General features: G+C 43.4%; 4 protein-coding genes and 1 long non-coding RNA gene across 25 annotated transcripts in view; 4 read left to right on the top strand and 1 right to left on the bottom strand.

Annotated features, from left to right (window-relative positions):
• The first annotated feature begins 333 nt into the window (after positions 1–333).
• LOC147042424 (uncharacterized) lies at positions 334–2105 on the top strand. The gene is made up of 7 exons (XR_015068871.1): positions 334–393; positions 450–602; positions 700–715; positions 813–856; positions 1009–1061; positions 1146–1202; positions 1278–2105. It is a non-coding gene; the product is annotated as an uncharacterized LOC147042424 (long non-coding RNA).
• A 1529-nt stretch (positions 2106–3634) lies between these two features.
• Positions 3635–8138, top strand: wdr20b (WD repeat domain 20b). Of its 2 annotated transcripts, XR_015068870.1 has the most exons (5): positions 3635–3968; positions 4485–4667; positions 4744–6159; positions 6322–6429; positions 7901–8138. XR_015068870.1 is itself a non-coding variant. In XM_085937441.1 (4 exons), exons 1-4 carry the CDS (start codon positions 3720–3722, stop codon positions 6376–6378), a joined length of 1905 nt encoding a protein of 634 aa, XP_085793567.1. In that variant the 5' UTR covers positions 3636–3719; the 3' UTR covers positions 6379–6988. The 2 variants fall into 2 exon arrangements, 1 of the variants encoding a protein (XP_085793567.1); XM_085937441.1 differs by lacking the exon at positions 7901–8138 and having other exon boundaries at positions 3636–3968; positions 6322–6988.
• mgat2 (alpha-1,6-mannosyl-glycoprotein 2-beta-N-acetylglucosaminyltransferase) lies at positions 7558–9921 on the bottom strand. 3 transcript variants are annotated; one of them, XM_085937443.1, is made up of 2 exons: positions 9722–9921; positions 7558–9272 (listed from the first exon to the last, which is right to left on the bottom strand). In XM_085937443.1, the coding sequence occupies exon 2, from the start codon at positions 9073–9075 to the stop codon at positions 7705–7707; it is 1371 nt and encodes a 456-aa protein (XP_085793569.1). In that variant the 5' UTR covers positions 9076–9272; positions 9722–9921; the 3' UTR covers positions 7558–7704. The 3 variants fall into 3 exon arrangements, with proteins under 3 accessions (XP_085793569.1, XP_085793570.1, XP_085793568.1); XM_085937444.1 differs by having other exon boundaries at positions 7558–9091; XM_085937442.1 differs by having other exon boundaries at positions 9749–9921.
• Positions 9922–10040: 119 nt separating this feature from the next.
• Positions 10041–11083, top strand: rps29 (ribosomal protein S29). Its single transcript, XM_085937445.1, has 3 exons — positions 10041–10117; positions 10744–10843; positions 10980–11083. The coding sequence occupies exons 1-3, from the start codon at positions 10056–10058 to the stop codon at positions 10986–10988; spliced, it is 171 nt and encodes a 56-aa protein (XP_085793571.1). The 5' UTR covers positions 10041–10055; the 3' UTR covers positions 10989–11083.
• A 9093-nt stretch (positions 11084–20176) lies between these two features.
• Positions 20177–27983, top strand: part of LOC147042419 (MAM domain-containing glycosylphosphatidylinositol anchor protein 2) — a 109508-nt gene continuing 101701 nt past the window's right edge. For 12 of the 18 annotated variants that reach the window (XR_015068837.1, XR_015068836.1, XR_015068835.1 and 9 more), the window contains exons 1-2: positions 20178–20597; positions 20694–20836. The gene's annotated coding sequence lies outside the window, so the exon portion shown is untranslated. Of the gene's footprint in view, positions 20598–20693; positions 20837–27983 lie in introns of all 18 variants that reach the window. The other 6 variants (XM_085937033.1, XM_085937032.1, XM_085937036.1 and 3 more) reach the window with 3 other exon arrangements.

Here is a 27983-nt window from a genome sequence, read left to right as displayed (position 1 = left end):
ATGACAGGCCACTTCATTAGGGAAAAATCATGGTCTTACTCCAATTAGTCAAGTGTTTGTAATTGAAGGTTACTTTGAACCTTTCATGAAGATGGCTTCAAAATTTGGAATAATAGAAAATATTCTTCAATCGTCTATAAGCGGACAATGGTCGAGAGGATAACACCATTGACTCCCAAGATTGCAGTGCTGGTTCGAGTCCCGGTTCCTCCAAATGAGTAGTTCTTCTCCCACTTTACTGAGTGTCCATTTTTTTTCTTTTTTTTTCTTCTGATGACGTCATCGCAAAAAGACTATAAAAGGCGTCAAGAACGCGACGCTCATTCTCACACTCTCCTCTGACAGCGAGCGAGCGCCACGCTGCTCTGGTCCGCCGCGTTTAAAAGTGACAAGGTGGGTGTTCAATATTTGTTAATCTTTTAAAACTAACTGCTTTTGCTCTCTTTCAGCGTCAACTTACATTTTGGGCGAGCGTGCTTTCATCTTGCAAGCGTGCGAGCTAAAAAGTTTGCAGAAGCTAGCGTTAGCAGTTAACATCTTCAATGACCACCAAAACGCATTTATTTGGCGTGCAACCAAACAATTGAAGCGTTTAACGGTGGGTAAGTACATCTACATTTCGAAAACTCAAGCACGCACCATGTGGAAAGAGCACTAACACCATTTTTGCACAAACATTTTGCAACGTCTGGACGACAGCGCCGTTTGGCCGAAGGTAAGTAGATAAAGCAGCATTTGCATAAATCCACCAGAGAATGACTGAAACACTTATTTCGACGCATCCGTGTTAATTTTCTGCTTTCTGTCTGCAGGTGCCAATCGTTAAAACGACGCAGTCATGGCCGACGGACTTTCTGTGAGTTTTAAAGTCAATCGACTGCTTCGAATTGCCTTCTCATTTCTGTCCACAGGCCTGCATCTGGAACAGAGGGAGCAGATTGACTGCAAAATGGCAAATACTTTTATTATCAAATTGATGAAAGCAAACATTTGTTCTTTTGTCTGCAGGGTCCAAGATGGCCGCCTTGCAGTCCTCGCATGGCTTCATGAGACACTTGCAGGTAGGTCTACTCTTGCTCAACGCATTTGCTTGTTGGGCTGAAAATGTAAAAGCATAATGGTTGTACCGTTACCGTGTCTTTCAGACCAGCAAGCTGTGGTTGGAGAGACGTCCATTTGGCGCTGCCCTCCATCCCTCACTGGTGAAACACGCACGCGGCCAAATGTTTGACACGTGTCAAACATTTCAGCATGTTCTTCTTTCTCTTGTCCACTAGGTGGTGGCAAAGGACCTAGTTTCTGCAGCATGGATCTAAAAAAGGTTTTGAACCTTTTCAATAACACAAACTCTTCATTTTCAAAGAAAACATGAAATAATTTCCAATAATACAAAATTGCTGATTTTTTTTTTTTTTACGGAATTTCATTCTGATTTTTGAGAAATGGGGCGGGATTAAGGTAAGAATACTGCTTCATGATTGGCTGGAAGCTCTAAAAGTGGGTGGTGCAATGACAATGAAGAGCTGTGATTGGCTGAAAAGTGGGCGTGGATATGAAAAAGAGGTATTTTGTGATTGGTTGTATTTTAATGGGCGTCGTCTCATTAAAATAGAGCAATCTGATTGGTCAGATGTGCAAAATGGAGCATTCTGATTGGCTGCCCAAAAGTGAGCGTGGTTATGCAAATTTGTGGCGAGTTGTGATTGGCCAGGCTGAATTTGGGGTGAGGTAGGAGGCGGGGAAAGTGGCACTTAGGTTTTGGAAGGCTCTTTTCAGCTTTGAGTTGAGTGTTTGCCTTCAGCAACTGAACAGAACAAAGTGTTTGACTGGAATTGTACAATTGCATCACTTTGACTCATGTGGAAACAGACAGAGAGAAGCAGTCAAACACTTGGCTCTGTTGCAGTGTTTTCAAACAGTACTTTGCCAATGCACTGACCACCAAGCATGAAAGACTTCAAATGAGCATATTTGCTCATGAATCACAGACTTGCATTCCACTTGAACAATTTATTGAATAGAAAAGCAGTTTGAAAAGGTCCTGTCTGCCTGCATAGAAGCAGATAAAGTGTTTGATGAGTTCAGGTATGAGCTCACTTACTTCTTATGGCAGGCACTAGAGGGAAGGTGAGCACATGCAAACAGTGCAAACCTAAGTGCCAGGTACTGCACAGTACCACCACCACCACTCACTTATGGACATGTTTTTTCATGACACTGAGTTAGTTAAATATATGTTTCTGACTAACTTGGTTTGCATCAATGTCATGAAAAAACATATCCAGACGAGTGTGATGATGATGATGAGATTGTGCAGTACCTGGCACTTAGATGTCAGCTGCTTGCATGTGCTCCCCTGGTGTGCCATGACAAGATGACATCGCACATCAGTTCCTCAAGCACATAACACTACCAACTAACACCATTTATTTCTTTTTTTTTTTAGATTCAAGTCATTATAGAAGAACAAAGTGGTACACTTTCACTTTTCATGTGTGCCAACTATGATCAAAAATAGACTTTTTAAATTCAAATGCAAGTAGATTTTTCAAAACTATACTTCTTACATAAACATGTAACTTTAACCACTGTAAGGCAATTATTTTGTTTCTTTTCACTGTGGCCCAAATAATCATCAGGACATTATTCATTTGGGAAATGACCAATTAAAATGTCCTTTGATAACATTTTGGAATATTTCAAGTCATATATGACACGACCTTCTACATTTAAGACTAGGAGGCAAACAAAATGGGGAGGTACCTACCTTTCGAGATATGCAAATAGACGACCAGCAGCCGACGTGGAGTTTCAGTCTTCAAGTTTGGACATGGAAAAACAGAGAAAAACAACGTTCAAGTCAAACGCTGATTGATTGACAGCCGAGTGAGTGCTACTTGTGGGTGTGCTAGCTAACGCTCCACCTCTTGTTTCACGAGAGTTAGCGAGTTTCTACTGACCTAACGACTAACAAATATACATACAGCAAATCGAGAGGTTGGAAAAAGTTGACATTACTTACTTGAAACCAAATGGTAACAACCAGAAGAGCTAGCTGCTCGCTAAAGCGGAAGTGTACGGTAGCCGAGGTAGCTCAATCCAAGTCACACAAAAGCGCGTCTTTGGGAACTTGCACTAAAGACACTCCCACATTATGCACACAACACTAGTTCGGATCATGAAGTAAACACGCATAAAAGATGCTCAAAAACTAATCCAGCCTTGTCAAAAAATAAACAAACAAAAAAAATAATAAATGCACTGTCTCAAACCCCATTCATTTACAACGGCGTGTCCGCCAGACGGCGACATTTCCCTAATCTCCCCGCTGTTGCTCTTTTGAACAAATCGTTCACTCACTAGCCAACACTGGCGTTGGCCTCTTTGACTGTTACCCTCCATCTCACATGACTTCAAGTTGGCTGCAATGAAATTTCTGTCATGATTAAAGTGACTGCAATTGAATTTAATAAATACATTGAATAAAAACAATAATTCTGATTGTATTTCATTAAAATTGTACTCATCGCTTCAATATTTACGACAGCCAATCATTTATCCCGTTTTTGTTACGTCACCTGCTGCTCACTGTTTATACGTCCTCTTTCGTCTCACGTGACTTATAGTGGACACTAGTGCGCATGACCGAATGTCTGATTTGCACATGCGTCGTACACATCATCCGGGACTTTTGATAAGAATGAACGGCGACTTTCAAGATGGCGGCGGAGGGTGGAGGGAAGGAGACGAACGAGATTAAAACGCAATTCACAACCCGGGAAGGCGTCTACAAACTACTAACGCACTCCGAGTACAGCCGCCCGAACCGGGTGCCCTTCAATTCGCAGGGATCCAACCCCGTCAGGGTCTCTTTCGTCAACGTCAACGATCAGTCGGGCAACGGCGACAGGATCTGCTTCAATGTGGGCCGGGAGCTCTACTTTTATATCTACAAAGGTGTGAGAAAGGTAAACAACGTTGACAGTCGTCGTCGGGTACGCGTGTGTCCGGTAGAAGCCGCACCTGATCGGCGTGTCTGTCTACCCCTAGTGTCGACCCACCGGGCTTGTGTCGCAGATTGTCCGAACGAGGCCATGAAGCGTCCAAATGTGTTTGACGCTAATTAGCATCGCCCGCTAATATAATCGCCACAGTTGTTTAGCACTTCAGGTGAACTCGTCTCTCTGTGGGACTTTGATACAATTTCTGAGTGACCGCCATGCCGCAAATGGGTTTCTTACCTTTGACGTGCTTGAAGGAATGAGACGACAACATGATGTAAATGCCCAAAGTCAGGTGTATCAACTTTTGAGGTCAAAGGTGAGAGTGATTGCTGTAGTGACGTCACGCTGCGTTCGTGACACCTCAGTTGCATGTGACAAAGTTTGCTTGTACTGGACCTGATAATAAAACCTTTTGCCCACTCTACTGCTCAGCGGGGCTCAAACTTTGCACTCTGAAGAAATCCAATGTCTTGTTTTCAGGCTGCCGATCTGAGCAAGCCCGTAGACAAGCGGATATATAAAGGCACGCAGCCCACGTGCCATGACTTCAACCCGCTCACGGCCACCGCTGAGAGCGTCTCACTGCTGGTGGGCTTCTCCGCGGGCCAAGTGCAGCTTATTGACCCAATCAAAAAGGAGACTAGCAAGCTCTTCAATGAAGAGGTGCGTAATCGTCCAATGAAATCCTTGTACGGCCTCACCACACGCCGAGATTAAAAAATGTCTTTTGCCTTCCCAGAGACTAATCGACAAGTCGCGCGTGACGTGCGTGCGATGGGTCCCGGGTTCTGAGAGCCTCTTCTTGGTGGCCCATTCGAGTGGCGCCATGTACCTCTACAATGTGGAGAACACGTGCGGCACGGCGGCGCCCCACTACCAGCTCCTCAAGCAGGGTGACAACTACGCCGTGCACACCTGCAAGAGCAAGTCGGGGCGCAACCCGTTACTGCGATGGACGGTGGGCGACGGGGCGCTCAATGAGTTCGCCTTCTCCCCGGACGGTAAGTTCCTGGCGTGCGCCAGCCAGGACGGCTACCTGCGGGTGTTCGGCTTCGACGCCGCCGAACTGCACGGCACCATGAAGAGCTACTTTGGCGGCTTGCTTTGCGTGTGCTGGAGCCCAGACGGGCGCTACATCGTGGCGGGCGGGGAGGACGACCTGGTGACGGTGTGGTCCTTCTCGGACTGCAGGGTGATCGCGCGGGGACACGGACACAAGTCGTGGGTGAGCGTGGTGGCCTTCGACCACTGCACCACCAGCGTGGAGGACGGCATCAACAGCGATCCCCCCGCCGAGTTTAGCGGCAGCGATGAGGACTTTTATGAGCATATTCACTTTACCGCTGGGAGAGATCGGGCCAACAGCGCCCACTCCCGACTTTCCAAGAGGAACTCTACTGACAGTCGGCCCGTAAGCGTGACGTACCGATTTGGGTCCGTCGGCCAGGACACCCAGCTGTGTCTGTGGGACCTCACTGAGGACATACTCTTCCCTCACCTCCCTTTGTCTCGCACCAGGACTCACACTAACGTCATGAATGCCTCAAGCCCCTTGGGCAGCGCAGCAAACACTATTTTCACTTCTGGCACCAACGGCAAAGACAGCGCTAGCAATAGCAGCACTGGCGGCAACACGCCAAACTCCCTGCCGGGGACGCTGCCTCGGTCCAACAGCTTACCGCAATCCTCCAACCCAGCCGGCGGAGGCGGCAGCACCCCTAACAGTCACACGGGAAGCAGCAGCAGCAGTAGTAGCACCGCTGCAGTACCCGCCAAGGGCGGCGGCAGTATCATCGACAGCGCCCTGATCGCCGCCGGCGTGGGCAAGTTCGCCACGCTATCGCTGCACGAGGCGCGCAAGGAACGGCCGGAAAAGGAGCACAAGCGCATGCACAGCGCCGGCCACATCGGCAGCAAGAGCGGCGACAAGCTCAGCCAGCTTGGCACCTCGCGGCCGCCGGCGACCATAGGCGACACGGCCAAGACGCTGGGCACGCTGCTGTGTCCGCGCATGGAGGAGGTGCCGCTGCTGGAGCCGCTGGTGTGCAAGAAGATCGCCCACGAGAGACTGACGGTGTTGATCTTCCTGGAGGACTGTCTGGTCACAGCCTGTCAGGAGGGCTTCGTTTGCACGTGGGCCAGGCCCGGCAAAGTGGTGAGTAACGGCGCCTTTCTTTTAGCCAGTGTACTGCAAAAAAAAAAAAAGCTTGCTATCTTAATACTAACGCATAATGTAGAACGCATTCTTCGACTCATTTATTCTCATGTTTGCTTATTCTCACATCCTCCGTTTTGTCTGCGGTGTCACTCTCCACAGGGACTGCTCTCATCTCAAAACAACCCTGCCAGCTCCCCCAGCGGAACCGTTGTATAGCGCCCCCTACAGCCGACCACAGTGGCAGTGCTGTTTGACAGGAGCTTTAAGGTTTGTTTGGGTTTTTTTTCCTCATAGGAAGGGCTGACTGGTTCACTGTTCATGTGAGGGCGGCTGCTGTCATGCCTGTATTCTTCTCTGAGTGTTCTTCCCATTTCTTTTCATGATGTATCAGGCCTCGGAAAGGGAAAAATATTTTTCAAGCGGCTGCATATCCTCTGCGAATGGAGGTCGTACTTCCTTAAATTACTCAAAGTGTATTTGCACAAATTTGGCAGCCCTTGCTCCCTGGTGTGATTTTTTTTGTTTTTTTAAATCTTAACATGAGCAGGTTTTGTAAGCACTTGGCTTGTCGGCACCCTTTGTCTCCCATGTCTGATGCTGCAATCATATTTTTATTATTTAGAAAAACAATGTTTGCACTTAACAGTTTGTTGTTTCGAGGAGGGCGGATGTACTTTTTTTTGGAGTGTTCAATAGAATTAAAAGCCTTTGTACTTATTGTTTTAATATGGTTTTCCACGACACGGGCTATGTATTATATGTAAATATTGTAATGGAATGATTTATGGAGATTATTAATAGTTTAAAGAGCCTTTTTTTTTTTTTTTTTAGAAAAAAATAGAACTATTTCTAATACAGAAAATCTAATATTAAAATGAATCTTGAATATGCAGATTTTTTTTCTTTTTTTTTCCATTGTACCTAAAGAGAATTCAGGTGTATTTTTTCTTAACGCAACATTTGGTATAGGAAACGCTTTTATCTAACAGCTAAGCGGTGTGAACGCATTTGTTCAGCCATCATTCGGAGCTCAGGTAAAACCGCAGGAACGTGCGCCGGCCGGCCTATAGTGTGAAATGACTCCCACCCTAACATGTCTGAGCAGCGTGGAAATGATGATGATGACGACTATTTTTTTAAAACACTTTGTTGATTCCTGCTAGAGCCGGAGGGTGCTTGAGGATATTTTTCCTCCAACAAGGAGAAAGACTTTAGGGTTAGAACAGCAGAAGCCTTTTTCCTCACATTTGACGCCTATTAAACAGTGTGACAGACTATAACCATGACTGTCTGACTCTATTCTTTGAAGAAAAAAAATATATACATACTCTCACAAGTTTGATACATATTGTTTTCCTCTTACTTTTTAAAACTTGATTTTTCAAGAGCCAAAAATCCCAACATTCATCTTTATTTTTCTTTAACAGTCCAGTGAAACAGGCAATATGAAGAATAGTCCATAAAGATTTTAATTTGAAAAGACTTTCTTCTTGATAGGATGCAAAAGAGACACAAGAAAACAGAATATAGTTAATATGAAGGTCACTGTAATCGCACGTAGCTCTTGCAGAGTTCGTGATCCCTGATGTCCCCCCAGCCCCCGTTCTTGACACGCGGGGCCGCCCTTCCAGCTCCGTTCGGCAGTCTCTTTGTAATCAAGAGCTTTTCGGGAAACAGCTGGCTGCCGCTGCTCTGCAAGATGTTCTCAAACTTGGTCTTCTGGTTCGCCGGCATGCAGGCGGCCTTCTTATGGTGCATGCCGCAGTCGCCGGCGTGAAAGATGCGCGGCGCCTCGCTCACCATCACCTTCCAGAAGGACGGCAGGCAGGAGGAGGTGAGGTGCTGCAGGGACCAGTCCCAGTTGTAGTCGTCGTAGGTGCAGAACGCGTCGGTGCAGCTGAGCAGATTCCGGTAAGTGTCCCGACTCATAGCCATTCCCATGTTGTGCTCTGTGGACTTCCAGGCTTTCACCTCCACCTTGTTGGCTTTGCTGGAGTAGCCGATGTGGCTGTAGCTCCCCAGTGATAAGATGTCGCAGTCGCTGCACTGCTCCTCTTTCAGCGCAGACATCAGCTTCAGTAGGTGGATGAAGTCTGGGGACAGGAAGTGATCCTCCTCGATCAGCAGCACTAGACCTCCGTAGTCCCGGAGGACGTGCACTCGGTCCCAGGTAAAGTGTAACTTCCACCACCAGTGGTGCTTAGTCTGGGAGAACTTGGCCTCGCGGTAGTGCCCGAACGAGTCTGGGTACTCCGCATTGAGGCAGCCCAATTTTAAGGCCTCCTTTTTGGGAATGTCCCTCGGACAGTCCCTCGGGTCGTTGCTGGGAAACTCCTGCGGGTACAGCTGCGTGCTGAACGGGAAGAAAATCTGCAGGACCTGGCAGAAGTCCACTGAGTTGACCACATTGTTAATCTCGGGGGACCAGTAGTCGTGGCTGAATATCAGCAGTATGCTTTCTACGCCGCGGGCCTTGCGCAAGCTGTCCACCAGCAGCTTCAAGTATTCCGGTCGGTTGTGGACCTGGACCACCACAACCAGGTCGTCCTTCTGCCGTGCCGCCTTAAATTTCTCCTCGTTTCTTATCATCTGGTCAAAGTTGAGCTGGAAAACAATGGCGCGGTACACCAGAGTGGTGTTATCCACAGCGACCTTGCCCTTGATTTCTTTTTCTTTTGTTTTTTCCAGCTGCGTCTGGTTCAGAGGCGCAACAGGAGCCCGGCTCACGGCGGGTATTACTAGCAAAGGACTTTGGCCGTCAAGGCTGTTTCTGGTGCTAATGCCCCCGCTACTCTTTGCCTTCGGGAACTGCTCAATCTTCTTCTGCCGTCCGCTGGTCCACAACGCCAGTCCACAGATGACAACCACCACAGTCAGTATCACCACCTTTCTCTTGTAGATCCGGAATCTCATTGTAGGGGATCGGGCTCTTGGAGGGAGCAGGGGAAAGAAAAAAGATCGTTGGCAGACGATTGTGATGGTGGAAGAAGTGAAGAGGAGCTAATTGCTGGAAACATGGATACTGCTTCACTACCACTGGCGAGGGGGGAGGAACAATTAAAGCATGACAGTTGCTTGGAAGCACCAAGGTTGCAGTGAGCAGGTATTGCCTGAATGAAACACAAATCAAAACATCAAGTTAGGGCTGAGCAATATGGCCTAAAATTCATCTTGGGCCTAAACACTGACACTTCAAGGCTGATGGAGAGAAGGAGAAAAAGGCACAATCTTTTTATGAATACATAATTGCCTATAAGAAATATATAACCATGGTTTAATATATAATAATGCATTGGACATGCCACTTCCTCCAACCTATGTGTGTGTGAGCATCATGTGCATGTTTTTATTCTTAATCGTGATCCCGCTCCACTTGATGCCCACCTTTACCCTTTTGGTCTGCACAAGTAAATGTATATATTCGCATTCATATAACCCAAAGCGTTTTTAGACGGTCTCATTAATTTTGTAACAGACACCGAACCGCAGAGTGCTAGCACTAAATTAGCATCAGCTATCGACTCAGTCTGCAAAACAGCACTGTCCGAAAAATAAATACCATGTCCGGGTTCGTCGTGCAGGTTACCTGAAGTCAAAGCCGCCCAGCGTTTACTTCAGGATTAAAACGTCAGTTCGGCCGTGCCCCATTTTTGCTTCATCTCACGCGAGGAGTTGCATGGAAAAATCAGCCCGCTAACTGCTAATGATAGGAAAACGGTATCATTGCAATGCGCCCATTTGCTCAACAGGGAGCGCTGTTCTGTCTGTACCGTACAGTCCTCCGGCCACTAAGAGGCGCTCCAACCCTAATGCTCACCGGAAACCAGAAAACCTCATTTGCGCATGCGCGGAAATCAGACCTCCTTTCCGACGCTCGAGCGAAAAGAGACAAGATGGGCCACCAGCAGCTCTATTGGAGTCACCCCAGAAAATTTGGCCAGGGATCCCGATCCTGGTGAGTTCTTTGTTCCGTTTTGTCTGAGGTTTATATAAGTCCCGTCTGGCGCTCGATTGGTGCGACTTCTACATCCCTCGTATGTCAAAAATTGCTAACGAGCGCGTACCGCATGGACGCTGCTCCGCCACAAACATGGCGGCGGCTTGATGCCTAATGCTAACTGCTATCCTCTGTTAGCATCTCAAAATTACATTCATTACGTCAAAGTTACACTAACTACACATGCTATTGATGAAGAACTGCAATTAAGTGTGTAAAAAAAAGACTGGGTAAAGTAATGCATCAAGTCATTTAGGTTTTGAGGCTTAGGAATGTTCTTGAGTGCTAAATAGTAATCACTCTTTACTGTCAATTTAATATAACGCCTATTTTGATAACTTGGCACAATGAAAACGGAAAAACTATTTTTGTGATGGATTCGGATTTAAATGTGTTCTGCCAGTGTATTTGTCTAGAAAGTCACTGTTAAGGCATACTCAAGTTCAAATGCCAACGAAAATAAACTTTGCTTCCTATCAATACTAAGCTACATAAATGCATATTCATATTGTGTTAAACCTTGTGTTGTGGTATTGCCTCTGTTATCGGTCAAAGTCATTCACTCATTCACTTCCCACTTGCAGCCGGGTTTGCTCGAACAGACACGGTCTGATCCGTAAATACGGACTCAACATGTGCCGCCAGTGCTTTCGGCAGTATGCCAAGGATATCGGCTTTGTCAAGGCAAGTAGCATCCTCGCTTTTATATTGTCTGTAAATATTCATTGTTGTTGCTGCCTCACCTGACCACACCCACAATATATTTGTGTGAATCCCAGTTGCCAACTATGCTTACTTCTTTTTTTCCCACCTTCCACAGCTGGATTAAATGTCACGTTGTGCAGAAACGTCCGCCAATTGTTACCTGAATGGCTGGATGAATGGATGATTCCTGAGACATTGCAAATAAATGTTTTTCCCTTATTGGAATGGTTTGTTTTCAATTATGAAAATGACATGTTTGCAAATTAAACTGCTCATGACAAATTGGTTCAAGTGTCAGAAATTCTGCTGAATTCCGATACTTCAACGATATCAGTTGGCCTAAAACTATGAAGTGTTGCTTCAGTTAGTGAAAGAAAAGACTAATAGCATCAAACCGTATTTTGTTGATCACCGTTTGAACCGCTAGATGGCAGCAACACCAAGCTGATACTATCAACACAAAGACTGACACCACTTTTTTTAAGGTAGTATCTTTTCAAGCTCTTTTTGAGCAACAATCATTTTGAGCTTCAATATTCAGCATGACTATGAGCTCCAGTATAAATATAGCCAATTGAGTATCGTAAACTAGTAACTCGTTCTGCACGTTGTTCTTAACAAAAATACACGTAATGCACTGGACTGAGCAAGCATTTGACTTGGTGGGTGGATGTATTATTGTGCTCTGTCGCCCTCTCGTGGTGAATGTCTGAAGCACATGCTTAAACCAATATTGAATATAAAGTATGTATATTTTTATTGTTTATATATTTATATTTAAATATTACTAAATATATATTTAAATTTATATTTCATATTTATATTCATTTATATTTTTTTATTAGACTAAGTCAATCCGTCAGAATATGTATCCACGAGAGTGACCTTGCATTTAAATCCCGAGAGAACAAAGCATCCTCTCCTTTTAGCCTAAGGAGTGCGAGGACAATCTTATTAAATGTCACCGTGATCTTTGGAGCCGTCGGATCCCAACTCGTTGAACCTGACCCCGGTCACTGTGGTGTGACGCCTCTTTCCACAAGGGGGCGACAACCCCATATGTTTGCTCTATTAGCGTGATAAAACACGACTTGAAAAATAATCGGTTCCACCTTAGGCTGTTTGAGTTTGAACAGTTAGATAAGTTACAAATTAGTGCAATTTTTGTCGCAATAACTACAGTCTTATATCATTTTGTTGCTATAACACCTAATAAGCATACCTTTGTATGTCTTTTTTGAATGTGATATTACTTTAGCAAATCACCATAGTAAGTAAATTGTCTCTTAGAAACCGTGCTTCCCTCTTTTCTCCCCATCCTTTTGTTGTAATTTGAGAGGTGTATTTCACGCAAAACATTTCAGGTTGAATTGCACAAGCTTAAGTGCAATTTTCTGTCTCAACAACACTAACTGTACAGACAATAGTGTCACTATGGCTGCATCCGTATTCATTTTACGATTCGTACCATCACTGCGATTATTATCATCCCAGGCGGCGTGTGCACAGGCTGACCGGCACATCACAAAATGTCCACCATTAAATATGACATACTAGGTGCTCCTGAGGACCATTTTCCTCTCGTGGGATATTGAAAAGGGAAAAACTGTCCCACATTTAGGTCAGCATGCTTTCTTTCACTTTTATTACTTTCTGAAGTGAGTCATACCATGTTGTCATGGCAATACTGTAATTTTCCCATGGGGGGCAAATAATAGAATACCCTAACCCTTACCTAATCCTGGGTTTTTGGTTGCCGATACTTTTAAGTAAATTTGGTATGCTGGCATAAACAGATGTCAAGGAGGTGGGCCCAAATAGGACAAACGGATGCTCCGGTCGGCGGAAACGGTAGTGGACGAGGGGATGCCGGCCTGCAAATGTCCCTTGTAAATAAGCCTTCTGCAGTGATCCCGGCTGACATTTATGAATTAATAAAACCACAACAGAATGTCAGCGCGTCTATTTGTAGCGCAGCCCAGGGAGCGTTTGTGTGTCAAACACGCCGGAGAACACCCATTCCGCTCTCGATTTATTGACATTTGCGCCGGCGTGACGACGCCGTCTCCAGATGAGGCCTGCTAAGTAAATGGGCCTGATATATTTATGATCTGCATATTTCCTTACAAAACACACAAAGAGGGCCACATTCGTCCTCCATCACTGTTGGTGGGTTTGCAATCCTCCTTCTTCCTCCTCCCCCTTTTCCTCCAGCAGGGTCAGGCAGAAGCTTCCGGAGAGTTTTACCGTGATTTGTCCTGACAGCCAGAGCCCCCCCGCAACGTTCATTTAAAGCGACGCGCACACACATGCTGTGCTCGTGTGTGTATGTGTGTGTGTGCGCCCGTGGCGATGCGTGTGCATGGGGCCAAAGAACGTAGACTTGATTAACCCCCAACACACACAGACACACACACACACACACAGACTGGGAAAGTGCACTTACACTTACATAAAACACTTGATTTCATTAGATGAACATTCTGCAGGTTATTAAAAAAAGATTTATGAGCAAAGTAGCTTTTAGTTTAAGATTCCTAGTTGATGTTTTATTACTTCATGAAAAAATGGATAATTTTTTCTTCTCTAATTTTAAGTAGATGTTTTTTTTACCTCTATTCATAAATGTACAAAATTTTAGGTCATGATTCCAATTTATTTCAAAAATTGAAAAAAAACAACCCAAAATTTTAAAGTTTTTGAAATTTTTAAATGTTTTTTTGCCCAAAACTATGTTGTTGTTTTTTTTACAGTACAGCTCAGCTACCTCAACATGTAACCACTCAAAAAGATTCATTCACTTAACCTTTTGATTGATAGGTCAACAGAAAGGCATCAGCCATTACCCCAAGGGCCTCGGGTCGGACGTCGTTCAAAATCAATAGGACTCCACGACAACACAGACGAGGTGATTCCGGGGAATTGTTCCCAATCAATAAGGTACATGAGAGGAATGAACGTTTGTATGTTCAGCAATGTTCACATTCCACTCTTAGTAGTTTCTATTCTTTACTTAAAATGAGGTTAATGTGATGACATCACACGTCTTCATTTGGCTTGTAAAGTCTCTTCTTGTTTTGCACTGACCTCTATTGATTTATTTTACTCGCACACACGGATGGATGCAAACACACACACACACAATCAATCCTTAATTGGTTCCTTTCACTCTCAATTATGTCAGTCTTCATTGGACATTTTTTGGGGGAGGGCATGAAAAATCAAATGTATATGACTTGAGCAAAATTAGAGTAGCCTATGCATGTACGTATGTATCAAAAGGTTCTGGATGCAGAAAAACAAACAACCACCATAGGTCAAAGGTTAAATAACTGTGAATTCTGACCTTGCGGTTGTTTGGGCACCAATCCGTATGGGCAAAAAAAGCTGAGGGTCTCATTCCACCTACTGGCCAAATGCCATCCAATAAATTCAGCCCAAGCTACCTGAAGGTGAAGCGGGTTGGTTATATTCACGCACTGTTATTTTCACCAAATAGCAGAAGATTAGCACACATTTACGCAGCATGTTAAATTGTCGCCGGCCGTGTGGTTCCCTTTCGAAAGCCGACTTTCCAGCCGCCACAGAGCGAGTCGAAAGGACATTTTACAAAATGCTCAGTATAATAACACGCTGGCTGGATGACTTATTGCAGAATATAAAATAGACTCTTTCCTCACGTTCTCCAGCCTAGCTTAAAACGCTACGCTAGCTTGAGCCGTTTGTGTCCGATTTCCCCATATGCAAGAGCATTATAATACTTTCAAAAGCCATAAAATGATCACTTAAAAAATGAAATGTGTCGCGGATTTGGTCAGATAGATACACTCGGCCGTCTTTGAGTCAGCCCGGACCGGCGCCTGTGTTTGCTAATGAAGCTGACAGATGAGAAGAAAAGAAAGCATTTTGTTGTTTAGGCGGTGGCGATAACAGCAGCTCAATCACAGAGCTGAGCGGAATACTTAATTGGGGTCATTATTATAGCGAGGACAAGCAGAAAAGATAAGCTTCCACTCCATGGAGTGCAACTTCGAGAGCATGGTGAGGCTTGATTTACATATGCGCTGCAGTTATGTAGTTGTGGAGACCGGCATGGTGCAGTAATGGGGAAAAAAATATATATATTTTCTTGTTTCACGTGTGCTAATTTGGAGAATTTGTCAAGGAGACAGTAAGGAGCACGTCAATAGGGAAAACCTCAACTGGACTCCTCATCCACCCCCTGATGAATGGAAGTCCCTGAAGACGTTTGCGTACAGTATGGACCAATTTACAGCTTACAGCGTATGCAAGTAAGAATGCTGACTGGCTGCTCCACATGAAGACATATCTGCAGAAACTGTGAAAATAGCCCGCTTGCGCTTAATACGACTTAAGTGGTGAGCCATAAGTTTCCATATATTGGGTTAGGATATCTATAATTGATTTCTCTATTAGTATGATACTGGACTTTATTTACATTTGAATTACATCAACATTCCCAGTTGTTAGAGGGTGTGCACACTTTTGCAACTCAGTTTTTCTCACCCCTTTCTAAAATAGTTTGTTTTAATCGGACTGTATAGGTTATAGGTCAACAATTAATCTTGGTTTTCATATCACGGTGTTAACATAGTTGCCCTAAAAAAGTAATTTTTAATTGATTGTTAGCTATTGTGAGCAATGCATATAAAAGACATTACCATCCTCAAATTTTTTACTGCTATTTACCACAGTGACAAGAAATACACTGATGCACTTCCTCATCTCGTCTCCTCTTTTACCACAACTCATCTTCTTAGCACGATGACTTTATTTATTGGTCATTTGTCAAAGGTAAACAAATCGTTCCCGGGCGGCGGCAAATTCACGCATCACTGCTTTGCCGCTCGGCGACATACAAATGATGCTGTCTGCAGAGTTCACCGGTGGCTGATTGTTGGCTTTCAGGGAAACTTTTATTTGTAATCAAGAGTAGTTGAACCTGTCCTGCCTTTCTAGGGAAGTCATTAATCCGCGGGAGGTGCTCAGTGGACGCACATCGCTCCACCTCGCCGCTCTGTCGCCAAGAACAACAATGCCAGCTCTTCATTTGCCTCAGAAATAAACTCATTAACCGGCTCCAGAGAGCAAATGCGAATAATCTCACGGAGCTGCACACCTGGCCTTGTGCATATATACATTAGCAGATGAAGAAATGGAATGTTTACACATGTTACCTTCCGATTATTCCTTCACGTGAATACAAATCAGCACAACCCCTGCATGCCAGTTTCAACAATGTAGTCTTTCTAAAATGCTTGGTGCGCCATAACACAAAATCCAAATATATTCCTGCACGTAGTTGATGATAATAGGTTGTGCTTTTATTGCCACGAGTCTCATGTCAGCAAAGCAGCAGCTGTAATAGTAATAAAAAAAAAAAAAAAAAATGTGATATAGTTTGTTCAATCTGCGGCAACACTCTACTCACTCTTGATTTGCTTTTTTGCTCTTTCAGCAAAAAACGCTGCCTTCACTTGTAGGCATAAAGAAGATAGCCTCTGGGATTTAGATATCATACCAGAAGCCAATGTAGCGCAAAAGCCTAAAGAGAAGTGGTGTACATTCAATATATTTTTTTTTTAATCCGTTTGAACTGAGCTGTGTCTCTATTAGTGTCGACTTCAACGCAAGACTCATTGCGTTGAGCGGCGGAGTGTGTGTGTCAGCGCAATAGTGTCAATAATAAAAGAGCCTACAGTAGTGCTGCTCTTCAAATAAAGCATATGTATTCGCTTTAATGACCCGGCCTTTTATTGACGTTTAGGCGGGGGGGGGATCCAATATTCTGCTTGCGTGCCAGAGAATCTTATGTTCTTATGAACGCGCCAGCTCTTCACTCCAATTATCTGGAATTGTCCACCTTTGGTCATCAAAGGCGTAGAGTTGAAGGTTCAAGGCAAGCGACATCACACGATGCCAAATTTGGAAATGTTTTTTCCATTTAACAGGTTGGAGACAGTTGGAGAGTTGTCGGTGAAATCTCGAAATTTTAACGTTTCGAGTGTTGTACTTTCTTTCCATTCTTTCGCTGACAATATAGTCGATATTTAGGAGATAGACTTTTCTTAGAAACTCCCTTATGGGTTTGTACCACAATGATGAAAATGTACCCAACTGCATCGCCCACGCTGTGCTTGACGCATACATGCTGTCTTGTATAGTCTTGCTTTGTCTCGGGAAATTGCTTTTCGTCTCTCTCTAAACGCCTCTTCATAAGTCGTACGCGCTGACAACGTGATATATATTTGCCAGGCGTGAGGAGACGGCGCTTGTTGACGTAAACAACGCAGCAGGTGTGCTGGCAAATAGTGTAGTGACAGTTTTGCAGGGTTTTTTTATTTTTATTCATCAGTTGGTTGATTTATCGCTTGGTCGGGTGATAGGTTTTATATTGAGCATGTTTTTATTTGGCCATCTTAGCATCTTAATTCGCACTTTATTTTCATATTTTTTAATTGTATTTTATGGATATCTGTCACTTTTTAACTGCACCCAACTAGATTTCAGGTGCACTTAATAAGATGACCAATGGTCCTTATTAGTTTCATTCTGATTTCCCTTCAAATAAAACAATATACCGTGTGCGTGTGTTATGAAGTGAGTCACGCGTGTCATGACTGCATTTGTCCTCAGCTGAGCCTGAAATGACATGGCGACGGTCATCTCAGGCTGGGGAGCAGGCGGTGACATTTAAAGGACTCACTTTGTTCAGAGTCCATTTAAAAAAAAAAAAAAAGTCTCACAAAAACACCCTGCGGCGGCATCGCAGCAATTTTCTCCTCGCAGGTGTGCAACCGTAGAAGTCTTTGAACTCATGATGACATTTTTAACACTTTTCAACATTGGAACATTGCGGGGACAAAATGGACGTTGTATAAATCTGTCATTATTTTCCCTTCCATGTTGCTTCAAGCGTCCGAGCTGTTTATAAGATTGGGCCACGTTCCAATCTGCTCAGGTGGCATGGGAAGCAGGTTGCAATTTGGGCCGGGCCTATCGGGCTATTAGTCACCTCTGCATCTGCAACGCTGCCATCTGCTGCGGGGAGTCTCACCTTGGAAACAGGAGCGCTAGCGACGCTAACCCGAGCGCTCGGCAGCTGAGTGCTGACAAGACTCTGCTGCATATGGACATTTTTTTTTTCTTTTTTATCGAAGCACAGTGACCTCAAACAACATCGACACGGGCGGTTGCGTGCAAACATTCTCGCTGATGTAGAAGCTGCAATTAGACGCCTGAACAGCATGTGTGGTCGACAGTCTGTACTTTCAAGCAATCTGCTGGGGAACTTTCAATAATAGCATCCTCCCTTTTACAAATTCTCAACAACTACAAATAGAAGCAAAAACAGAAGCGTCTTTGGGTCTTTTGGGCTCTGTGACGAGAGGAGAATAATCTATCCAATTAATATTGCATGGATTTACAGGCAAGCTGTGTAACATTTGGTGCCGGTGCTTGCCCGCACCCTCGCCCCCCACCTCTCGCTTTTTGATTTGTTGATCTGTGTGTGTGTGTGTCTGTGCATAAAACAAATGAGAACAAATCGTCACACGCGAACGTTCCAGCAAGACAAACAAATTCTGTGTTTGCGTGCAAACAGGCACATGGAAATTCTGGCAAAAGGCACATGTAAACATAACAATTTAGCCATTTCGAAACAAAATGTTGATGCCAATAACGTTGACTCTCCTAAATGCATGCAAAGGACACAAAGTTTTGAGAGTGGATTTAAAAGCAAGGTATGGTTTTGAAAGAGGCTGTCAATTTAGAATTAGGGTTTCAAGCTATGGCGTCTACTCTCTTGGGCTTAGGTTTCCAACGAGGGCTTTTAATGAGGACTTCAAACTCAGAGTTTCTCTGAAATGATGTGGCGTTAACAGAAACAGGGAGCGTACTACAGTACAAGTAACCTTGGATAAGGCACATCAGCAAGTGTAAAAGGCATTATTATCTGATCACACCTAGCTGCTCACTCTGGTAGATTTCCATTACCTGGCCTTACACCCCCCCCACCCCATGACTATCGAAGCAGAACAACCCAACGGCCTTTTTATCACCAGAGGATAAATCATTGGATCTTCTGCCCGCATTGTTTACAGTCTCCCCGTCAATCGATGGCTCTGACATCCCCTGTACACGAGAGCCCCGTTTTTTTTCTTCTCACATCCCCTCCGCTTCAATTCCACCGGAGATTAATAGTAGGGTTGCTAAAAACGTCAAAAGGAAAGAAATGTGCTTTCTGGAGAAGGTCGAGTGTCCAAAGAAGTGTGTGATCTCACTTTGCTAGCGTACATTATTTTTCTGGCTCACAATAACACACATAGACACAGGTGTTGTTTGTGTGTGCCGTGTGAAGCACATTTGTGCTTCCTCCGTGGGATCGGCCAAGATGCGATAAATCCTGGGCGCACATCTTGTGGCCGTTAATTCCATCAGTGCCCCCCGCCACTCCTTGCCGCCATGACCTTTCTCATGGAGGTTGCACACACACATATATATACTCCACACACCATGTTGATACTGTTTGGATGCAGTGAAGTTACAATTTAAACTTCACCAGTTCATGAACCAGATGTGTTGTCATATCATTTTGAACTTGAAAAGATCATTCAGGTCCTTGTCTTCTCATGCCTTAACTATTCCAATTCCCTCTTCAGCTGTTTCAACAAAACTTCATTAGACGGTCTCCAGCTAGATTAGAAATCTGCCACTTGGCACCCGATCTGTCGTCTTTGCAGCGGCTTCCTGTTCATTTTATGATTTGGTGCAAAATATGACTTACAGAGCCCTCAATGGCCAGGCTCCTCCATACTTAGTGGATTTGGTGTAATTTTATTATCCAGTTAGGTCATTGCAGTCTGCTCACTGCTTTTTAGTTCATGTTCTTCACAAGAGATGAATAATTAAAGGTGATAGAGGCTTGCAGTCTCGCACCATCCAATTGTTAAATGGACTCCCTTTGGAAGTCACAACTGTCTCTACAGTGGACATTTTTCAAAAGGAGTTAGTAACACATTTGTTGAGGCATGCATTCCAAACTAGATTGTTATTTATATGTTTTGATTTTGCATGTTTTTATATCAATTTCCTGAATGTGTTTTGTGTTTATTATTAGAGATAAAATGGGTTGAAACATGCTGTCATTCGTAATTGAGAACATTGTGTCGTAAAGTATCACTTATACGAGTTGTACTACCCTTTATTTGCTATATGTACTGCCCAATTGTTTATGTAGTCTTTTGTTTACTTTTCTATCCCTGCTATGCTCGTCTTGGCCTCTTGAGGCGTAGTGTGGTTAGTGTGGTACACCCGAAGAAGAAAGTTGCGCCTAAAACACCAACGAAGAAGGAGTCGGCCTCGCTCCATTTGCTAACCAAGAACCGTTAGGTTTTAAAATAATTAGCTAGATGTAGAATTAGAAAGAAAGGCTTCGCGATAAAGAAAAAAAAAAAGAAATAAATAGGTTGTTTTGTTTCATGGGATGCAAAAAATGACTATGGTTGTAAAAAAATAATAATTTATATACAGAGAGACAACAGTATAGTTGGCGGGTAAGTACAGCGCCACTTGAGTGATTCGGAGGTAATGGCGGCTAGAGAATGAAGGAGCTCGAGCATCATTTTGCGTTAGTTTCGACTAAAAGAGAACGACAAAAACAAATAAACACGCCGTTTCCTGCTCAAGTATGGGAATTCTGTGTGGGAATATGGTAAGTGCCAGATGGAGACAAACTATCCGTCGAATGGTTCCAGGAAATATCTAAAAAGCATCTTAATCGCCCCTCGCTCTCGTTCTACCACGACAGGCGGCCGAGTGCTACACTTCTCTCCCCCGAGCCCCAGAACGGGAAATGTCAAGAAAAGCGGGGCCCAGATGAGGCATAATGCGATGATAATGGCACCTCCCGTGTCGACAGCCTGCCAGAAGGACGAACACGTTTGTGTTGACGTAAGTGACGCGCCGCCGGAGCACATAAGCATTAGTAAGTCTTTATAACACTCAACACTGATATGTTTTACATTAGCAAGGTAAGACAAGACAGCTTTATTTATATAGCACATTTCATACACAAGGCAAGTCAATATATGTAAAGAGAGAACACTTATAAGCATTGACAACAGCTAACAACAAAGCAGAGAAAACAAACACATTCCCACCAGGCAGTAAGATACAAACATACATACAGATATCATCAGGTAGGTTGAAATAAATACGTTATTTTTGTCAGAGGACAAAGAATATATGCCTGTGAATTTGGTTGTATTGTATGTATTAGAAAGTATGAATTGTTTAAGAAAGATCACAACATTTTTCAATGAATGATAAAAGTTCCCAAGAAAGGTAAGTTCATGGTAAGTTCATGAGTATGACACTTGGTAGTAAAACAAAACCTGCATAATAAATCATGTGAGTGCCATAAAGTTGAGAATTCAGACTCATTGTGAATCAGCAAACTTTCTCTCAATCATCCCGCATGCTTCGGTCTGCGTGACAGAGCGAGACGCAATGTCAGCCGGCAGACATCGATAAGTAAAATTTAGCGACGCCATCGTGGTGGATAATGACACGACTAATTGGAATAAATCTCCTCGATGTTGCGCCGAGGCTCTAATTAACGTCTGAGGTCGGACGACGACTTGAGCAGCAGCTTCCACAAAGAATGTTATTGCAGCGAATGAAAGGTGGCCTCTTGTCTAAGGAGGGCCCTTAAATGATGTCTTGTTACCTCTGTTTTATTTGAAAACTACCTTTTAATGACAAATATTCACAATTGTTTATATTTTTTAATTTAAATAACTATGACTTCAAAATAGTCTTATTCAGTAATTTTTTAGCAAAGCATGTATTGTCCTCTGTTGTATCATAATTGCCTGGTCCCCCTCCCAAAAAAAATCTACAGCGCTCCGGTGAACACGTGCTATAGTTACCACTAAGCCCGAGGTGTTAGCGGGGTGACACCGACGGCCTACTTATCAAATCCCCCGGGAAAAAAGATGGCAAATCCCCTTTTCTCCCTGACCTTATCTGGCGTCGGTCCCGGCAGCCTTTTCACCGCACTGCTTCTCAACCGCATTAGAGCGTAGAGCTATCAGCTTACTGCCCCCCAAAGCCTTCATCGCCACATGAAGAAGTGCGAGACCCCGGGAAGAGGCTTGACGGGGTAGCTTTCGATTTCCTTCGGGATGCGCTTCATTCACGGATGCTTCTTATTCCAGATTGAAACACATTCTATCTCTCTTTTGCTGTTATTTTTATAGTCGCCAAGACAAAGGGGTGCCACTAGATTTGTTGGTTTCACGTGGTTTCAAAACTAGTTTTGGGTTTCAAAACGCTAGCCTTTATGCTTATAAGGAGATTTATTTGCTAAGGATGAGGCGTCATCAATCTTTTGGATGGAAGGCGGGGGGAGACAGGGGTGCTTCAAGGGGGGCTGCGGAAAGCGCCACTTAATTGTCCTCCTCCTTGACAGCTTCTAATTACAGTGGGTGCTTTAGATCTCATTAGCACTTCTTCTCACACATGACTTGTGGATGAAGAGCAGAGTTTATTCCGCATCACCTCACCCTACGGCTGCTGGCTTGGGCGACACGCCCCCTGACGGAGCGCGCAACCGCGCCATCTCGCAGGGGCGTGCTCGTTGACCCCGAGGAGGTCACGCTGCCACTTAACCCGGCGTGGCCTCGCTGTGATTAAGTGGCGGGTGGCGGGTGGCGGGGGCGTCGAGGGTCGTGTTGGACACTTAAACAGATGACGGCCATCCGGAACACGTTCTGTTCTCTGGTGTCATCTAATGCTTTCTTTTTTATTAACCTCCGTCGAGGAGCTTCTTTGCTGTGTCTGAGTGTGTTCTCTGAATCTAAATTGTCTAATAATCTCATTTGTCAATTCAAATCATCGTAAGGTTGTAGAATGATTTTTTCCGAATCACAAAAGTCTGAGGTTTTCAAACTAGGCTTAGAATATATTTTGCAATGTAATGTGTCACCTGTAGGACTGGAGTAGTGCTGCACGTTTTGACTTCTACTTGGTTCTAGAACATTCGGCCGTGGCAGAGGTCCGTAGTGTAAATCTGATTCTTTTTTTTTTTTGGTTTCCCTCCAAGCTGAATTTGTGGAATCTTCAATGGGCCAAAGTTTTGTGCCGAGGAAGCATAAAACAAGTTTTGGAGCTGCATGGCTCAAAAAATGTCTTGAAGTGAAAAAATTCAACAAACAACATCTGGAGCGTAAACTTTCCTCAGGGTTCACATCGCACCGCAGTAAACATCAAAATAGCAGCAATTTTTTTTCGTGTTAGTGTGAAAGAGACCTGCTGCCGCTTTACACGCACTCACATCTCACACCTTCTGCGTTTGCTTTAATTTCTTGCACAAATTCACTGTGAAGTGTCAGCAACAAGTACTTTGACGAATTTCATTCTTTTTCCACACACCTAAATTAGAAAAGCAAGGCATCAAACCATTTTCACAAATATTATTAATAATTAGCAAATACTGACCCACAAATATGTGAAGCTTCACTGGCGCTCTTGTCTTGCCATGATTGGATTATGCAAGTGTACCTATTGCCTTCGTTACATCCATTGAGTATCCTCCTGTGTACACTCGAGGCGAGTATTCATCGCTGTTGTGCACAAGCCCATGCCATAAAAACTGATTATTGTGTCAGTTGATTCCTTTTTCTTGATGCACAATCAGAATAATAATGTCAATGTGATTGAATGAAGATTTGCGCCTGACCGTGCTGACAGCTCCCCCCATTAATAAAATGTCAAAATCAGTTTATCGGGCACGTCCTAAAAGTCGGCGGGGCCGCAATCAGTCACCGCGCTCGTCTCAGGTGGTAATTTGCTGTCTGTTTTCCATATGAAATAGACAAAGTGCGCTTCATCGCTCGGCCTTTCTACGTGCCGATGACAGTGCACGCCTGATACCGTGGTGACTGCACGTGCCTCATAACGTCCATGTTTACTGCATGTGGTAAACCGTGATAGGGCTTCAAACGGGTTAGGTTTCCAAAGTAGGGTTTCAACTTTCAAGTTTGTCGCCACAAAATCTGGATGTGAATATATCTGATACTATAGTTGTTTAAGTACATTCCGCTTTATTGCTGAGTGCAACAAAAAGTTTTTTTTTTTTAATTGCGTATAGTATACTTGCTTCTTCCGTGGCGTACGTTGTGGCAGCGTTAAAGACACGGACACAAACAGGAAATCAATACGAGGCGGTCGATTCTGTTTGCTCGCCATAGTGCCGCATAGAGAAAATAAAATAAACAAAATAAACAGAGGAGAGCCTGCTATTTTCACGAGTGAAATGACATTTTGCGGCTCAGGTCAAACATGACTGTGAAGGCGGTGTCTTGCAGAGGCTTGTTTTTATTTCTGAAAAATGATTTTCCCCCTTCCAACATCAGTCAGGGGCTCATCGGGCAGCGCTAAATCCCAACATGGAGCTCAGTATTCATTTAAAGATGCTTTTTGTGTGACTGTGTGTGTGTGTGTGTGTGTGGGGGGTGTTTTTGTAAAGCTTTTGGCCTCATTTTGGAAGTAAACAGAACAAAAAGAGAAGAACTGAAATGGACATGAGCGCAGACAAGGCAGATGTGCCTTTGATGTTTGATGCAAATTCAACGTATTTTAATTGAAAGCAATATTTTTTTTACTGCTTCACAGTAATGCTTTCATCCAGTTCCCATATATCCAAATACAGAAAGCACCAGGCAGCAACAATTCTTCAAAAAGGAGCTGTTAAATGCCACTCAGTCAAAGTTAACTGGAAAGCCATTCACTTGTTGCAAAGTGTCACAAAAACGGTTGAATTCTTTTGAATTGTATTTAGTTATGTAGTTACAATGTTTTTATGAAGTATAATTTTATACTGTTGGGTGCCAGTTTTCTCATTCATTAAAAACAAATGACACATTTGTGTTATTTTTGGGGAGAATGGAACGCATTAATGCCATTTTCATTCATTTCAATGGGGAGCTTGTTTTTAGATGTGATTGGCGTAACAAGCATTGTCAAGGAAAGAACTAATCTTAACTTAATCATAGCTAACTAAATCTGTGATTTTAAAAAAGCGGAAAACACCAGTGCATTGAGCGCCTGGAAAAAGCCCATCGTCGCCATCCTCCATACAAAGTAAAATTTTCCAAACAGTTGCGGAGAGCACTCGGCTGAAAAGGAAACACTTGGCCATTCAAACGCTGCCAGCAAAACTCATGTCGACGCAACCCGAGTGCATGTGCTCGTCATGGAGGTGACACCCGGCGGCGCATCAGCGACTCATCCATATTCCTCTTTTTTTTTTTAGTTTTTGTCTCAAGTTAGGCACACAGCAAAACAGACCAAACAAAAAAAAAACTAAAAGCTAAAAAACAATTGTGTTTGAAAATGCATTTGTGCTAAAAGAAACTAATTGGAAAAAGAAAATCGAATTTTGTGATTATCTTACTCTAGTATATGATAATATTTATTATGGCTATTGTTTACTGAGCAGTCCCACGTTTTGTCACTCCTGCATGTCGGCGTGTGCACGAGGCTCTTTCAACATGCCAGTTTATTACCGTGTATCGTACATATTTGACCTCTGCAGCTTTTACAGTACATTACTCTTCATTTTAACAACCCGAAGGAACATTACCGCCGTAATAAGCGAATCGAAGCGTGCTTGCCCACTGCGGGTTTACTGTAAAGCAACTTTGACAGTTTAAATAGTCTCCTGGATGGGTGTTGACATTTTATGTACTTGGCTTAAGTATCAGATGATTCAGGAATACACAAGGAAAAAAAAAACTTGCTCTCTGTGGATGACCATCGACAAGACTTTATTCCGACTGCTTTTTTTCTACTGAGCACGCGTGTACGTGATTAAAATGCACAAAATGTTTTGAGGGAGTAATGCAAGTGAAATGGTTAGTTTGCTAGCTTGCCTTTATATTTAGAGGGATGCTCTTGCCATTTTTAGCATGTCCACGACACTGGGGGTGGATAAATAAACTTCCCTCAACACATTTGATTAACTTCTCACATGCCTCCGAGGTATGAGGCCTTAGAAGCTCACCAACGTTTAATCCTTGCCGCCGCCGAGAAGACTGCCACTAATTCCAATTGCAAGCATCTGATCCTGTGTGACCGCAGGCGTCGAACTCCTCCACTGCTAAAACAGCAAAGGCGTCATCCTGCCTTTAGCAACGTAAAAGACGTAAAGATGCCCCTTGACAAAAGTGTGACTGCTCGAATGTCAAGAATGATCATTATTTAGTACTTTACTATCTCGTTGGGTCGCTAACATTAGCTATCAGTGGGCTATTTAGCTAGTTAGTTAACTAATTAACTAGTTAGCACTTTGTTTGGAAAATTATGCAAAAGAAAGATTTATCCTGCTGTATATGCAGCAATATGAAGGGGAGGAAGGCTCTCGTGTCATTTAGCCGCAATTAAGCCCCAATGAGTGTAGATTACATTGTGACATGGACATAATTACACGGGAAGCCACCGCCAAAAGACGTGTTTGAACAGCTGCAAATGCCGACACCATCTCTGTCTGTTGTTTTAGCAGAATTATTTACTTTCATCTCGATGTTTAATCGACAACCAGTGTCTTTGGGTGGTCCGGGGTCATTGCTACATTCTTTGATAAGATTTTATCTTCTTTTTTTTTTCTAATGGGAGCGTGCGGAGTGTTTTAAACGGACTGCCGACGTTTATGACCAACGTGGGAATTTTTTAAAGCTGACATAGACGAAAAACAAGTCATCCGCTGCTTGGTTTTGATGATGCGGCTCCGGTGGTGAAGGTCCCTCATGCTCAAGTCAAGAAATAAACGTGTCAATAATATCAGACGATTTATTATGGGTCATAATTTATGGGTTATTTTCTCCATGAAACACCCAAACAAAAGTTTTGTGCAAACATTTTTGATGATACAAAAAAAACAAAAACAAAAAAAGATACACAGATCTTGGTGACGGTAATAAAACTGCTCAAATGCCAACCCCAAAAAAGATATTAAAACCGAAGCAGTCCTGTCAATAAAGCAGTGCATCGCCGACTTCAGTCCTTATGAATATCATTATTGGTGTTTGGGCTACCTTTTATTTCCTTGAGAAACGAGGTGTTAAAATAAATTTAATGCATTGAAATGGAAAGCAATTTCATGATATTTATGATTGACTGAATTTGTTTGCCGACTTTTACATTTTTGCCAATTTCGAGGCCATTCTGTCGCTTGTCAAGGACCTTGTCTGAGACTTTGTATTTTTTCGATTCAAAACAGAACTGACCAGGAAGTTTTTGAGATCACAAACCCAGTAAGCAACTGTCTTCATTTCAGAGGTGAAATAATGTTCACTCATATCATTAAGGCATCATTGGGCAAAATAATTGCCATTTAAATCACATTTTCTGATATCTTCCTGATCTTAAAGTACAATTACCATCATTGTCGTCGTGGTTGGCCTCTTACATTTCTCCCCTGTCGTGATTTAAACATGATTGCGGAGCCACCGCTGAAAATTTAATGGAAAGGTAATTAGCTGAAGGAGAAAATAGTTCTTTGAAAGAGTGTCTGGAATTTAGATGGAATATTCATTTTTTCCTTTAAGTTTGTGAAAAACTTCGTAACAGGTAGTTTCTCCTTAAAGGGCTATGAATTAATGTTGACACAAGCTAACGATCATTGATTATAATTCGTGTAACTAAAATGAAGGAGTGCTTTGTTTACAGCTAATCACGTATTTGCTAGCTATCTTGACTATCAACTGTTAGCTCGAAGTCGTCTGTTAGCAACTGGGGAGACTCGAGCGGGACTCAAATCACCAATTTTAAAACTTGCTTGGCTAAAACTCCCCAAAGATTCAACTTGACTTCAACTTGAGCCGATTCAGTTTTGTGATGATAAGATTATGAGAATGATTTTTACTGCAGTAATTTGAAGACGACTTGGAACTTAGTTACTACGACTTCATCTTATGAGTAAAGTATATTTTATCCCCAAACAAGCCTATTTCAGTACAGTTTAGCTCGTCACTTTCATTTTCCCATTGCATTCATCACCAAAATACGTCTTTCATAGAAATTATAGCAATTATTC

The sequence above is a fragment of the Syngnathus leptorhynchus genome, chromosome 18, assembly GCF_054491065.1.
Source record: "Syngnathus leptorhynchus isolate UIUO chromosome 18, UIUO_Slep, whole genome shotgun sequence".
Taxonomy (NCBI): Eukaryota; Metazoa; Chordata; class Actinopteri; order Syngnathiformes; family Syngnathidae; genus Syngnathus; species Syngnathus leptorhynchus.
This window is presented reverse-complemented; position numbering and strand designations above follow the sequence as displayed.

What these genes read in the sequence shown, in the direction of transcription:
- wdr20b (XM_085937441.1), top strand. Translation starts at nt 3,720, where the DNA reads ATGGCGGCGGAGGGTGGAGGGAAGGAGACGAACGAGATTAAAACGCAA. An exon ending in GCAAGCTCTTCAATGAAGAG is followed by an intron (nt 4,668 to 4,743) that starts GTGCGTAATCGT and finishes TTGCCTTCCCAG; the next exon opens with AGACTAATCGACAAGTCGCG. An exon ending in GGGCCAGGCCCGGCAAAGTG is followed by an intron (nt 6,160 to 6,321) that starts GTGAGTAACGGC and finishes CACTCTCCACAG; the next exon opens with GGACTGCTCTCATCTCAAAA.
- mgat2 (XM_085937443.1), bottom strand. Translation starts at nt 9,075, where the DNA reads ATGAGATTCCGGATCTACAAGAGAAAGGTGGTGATACTGACTGTGGTG.
- rps29 (XM_085937445.1), top strand. Translation starts at nt 10,056, where the DNA reads ATGGGCCACCAGCAGCTCTATTGGAGTCACCCCAGAAAATTTGGCCAG. An exon ending in GGCCAGGGATCCCGATCCTG is followed by an intron (nt 10,118 to 10,743) that starts GTGAGTTCTTTG and finishes TCCCACTTGCAG; the next exon opens with CCGGGTTTGCTCGAACAGAC.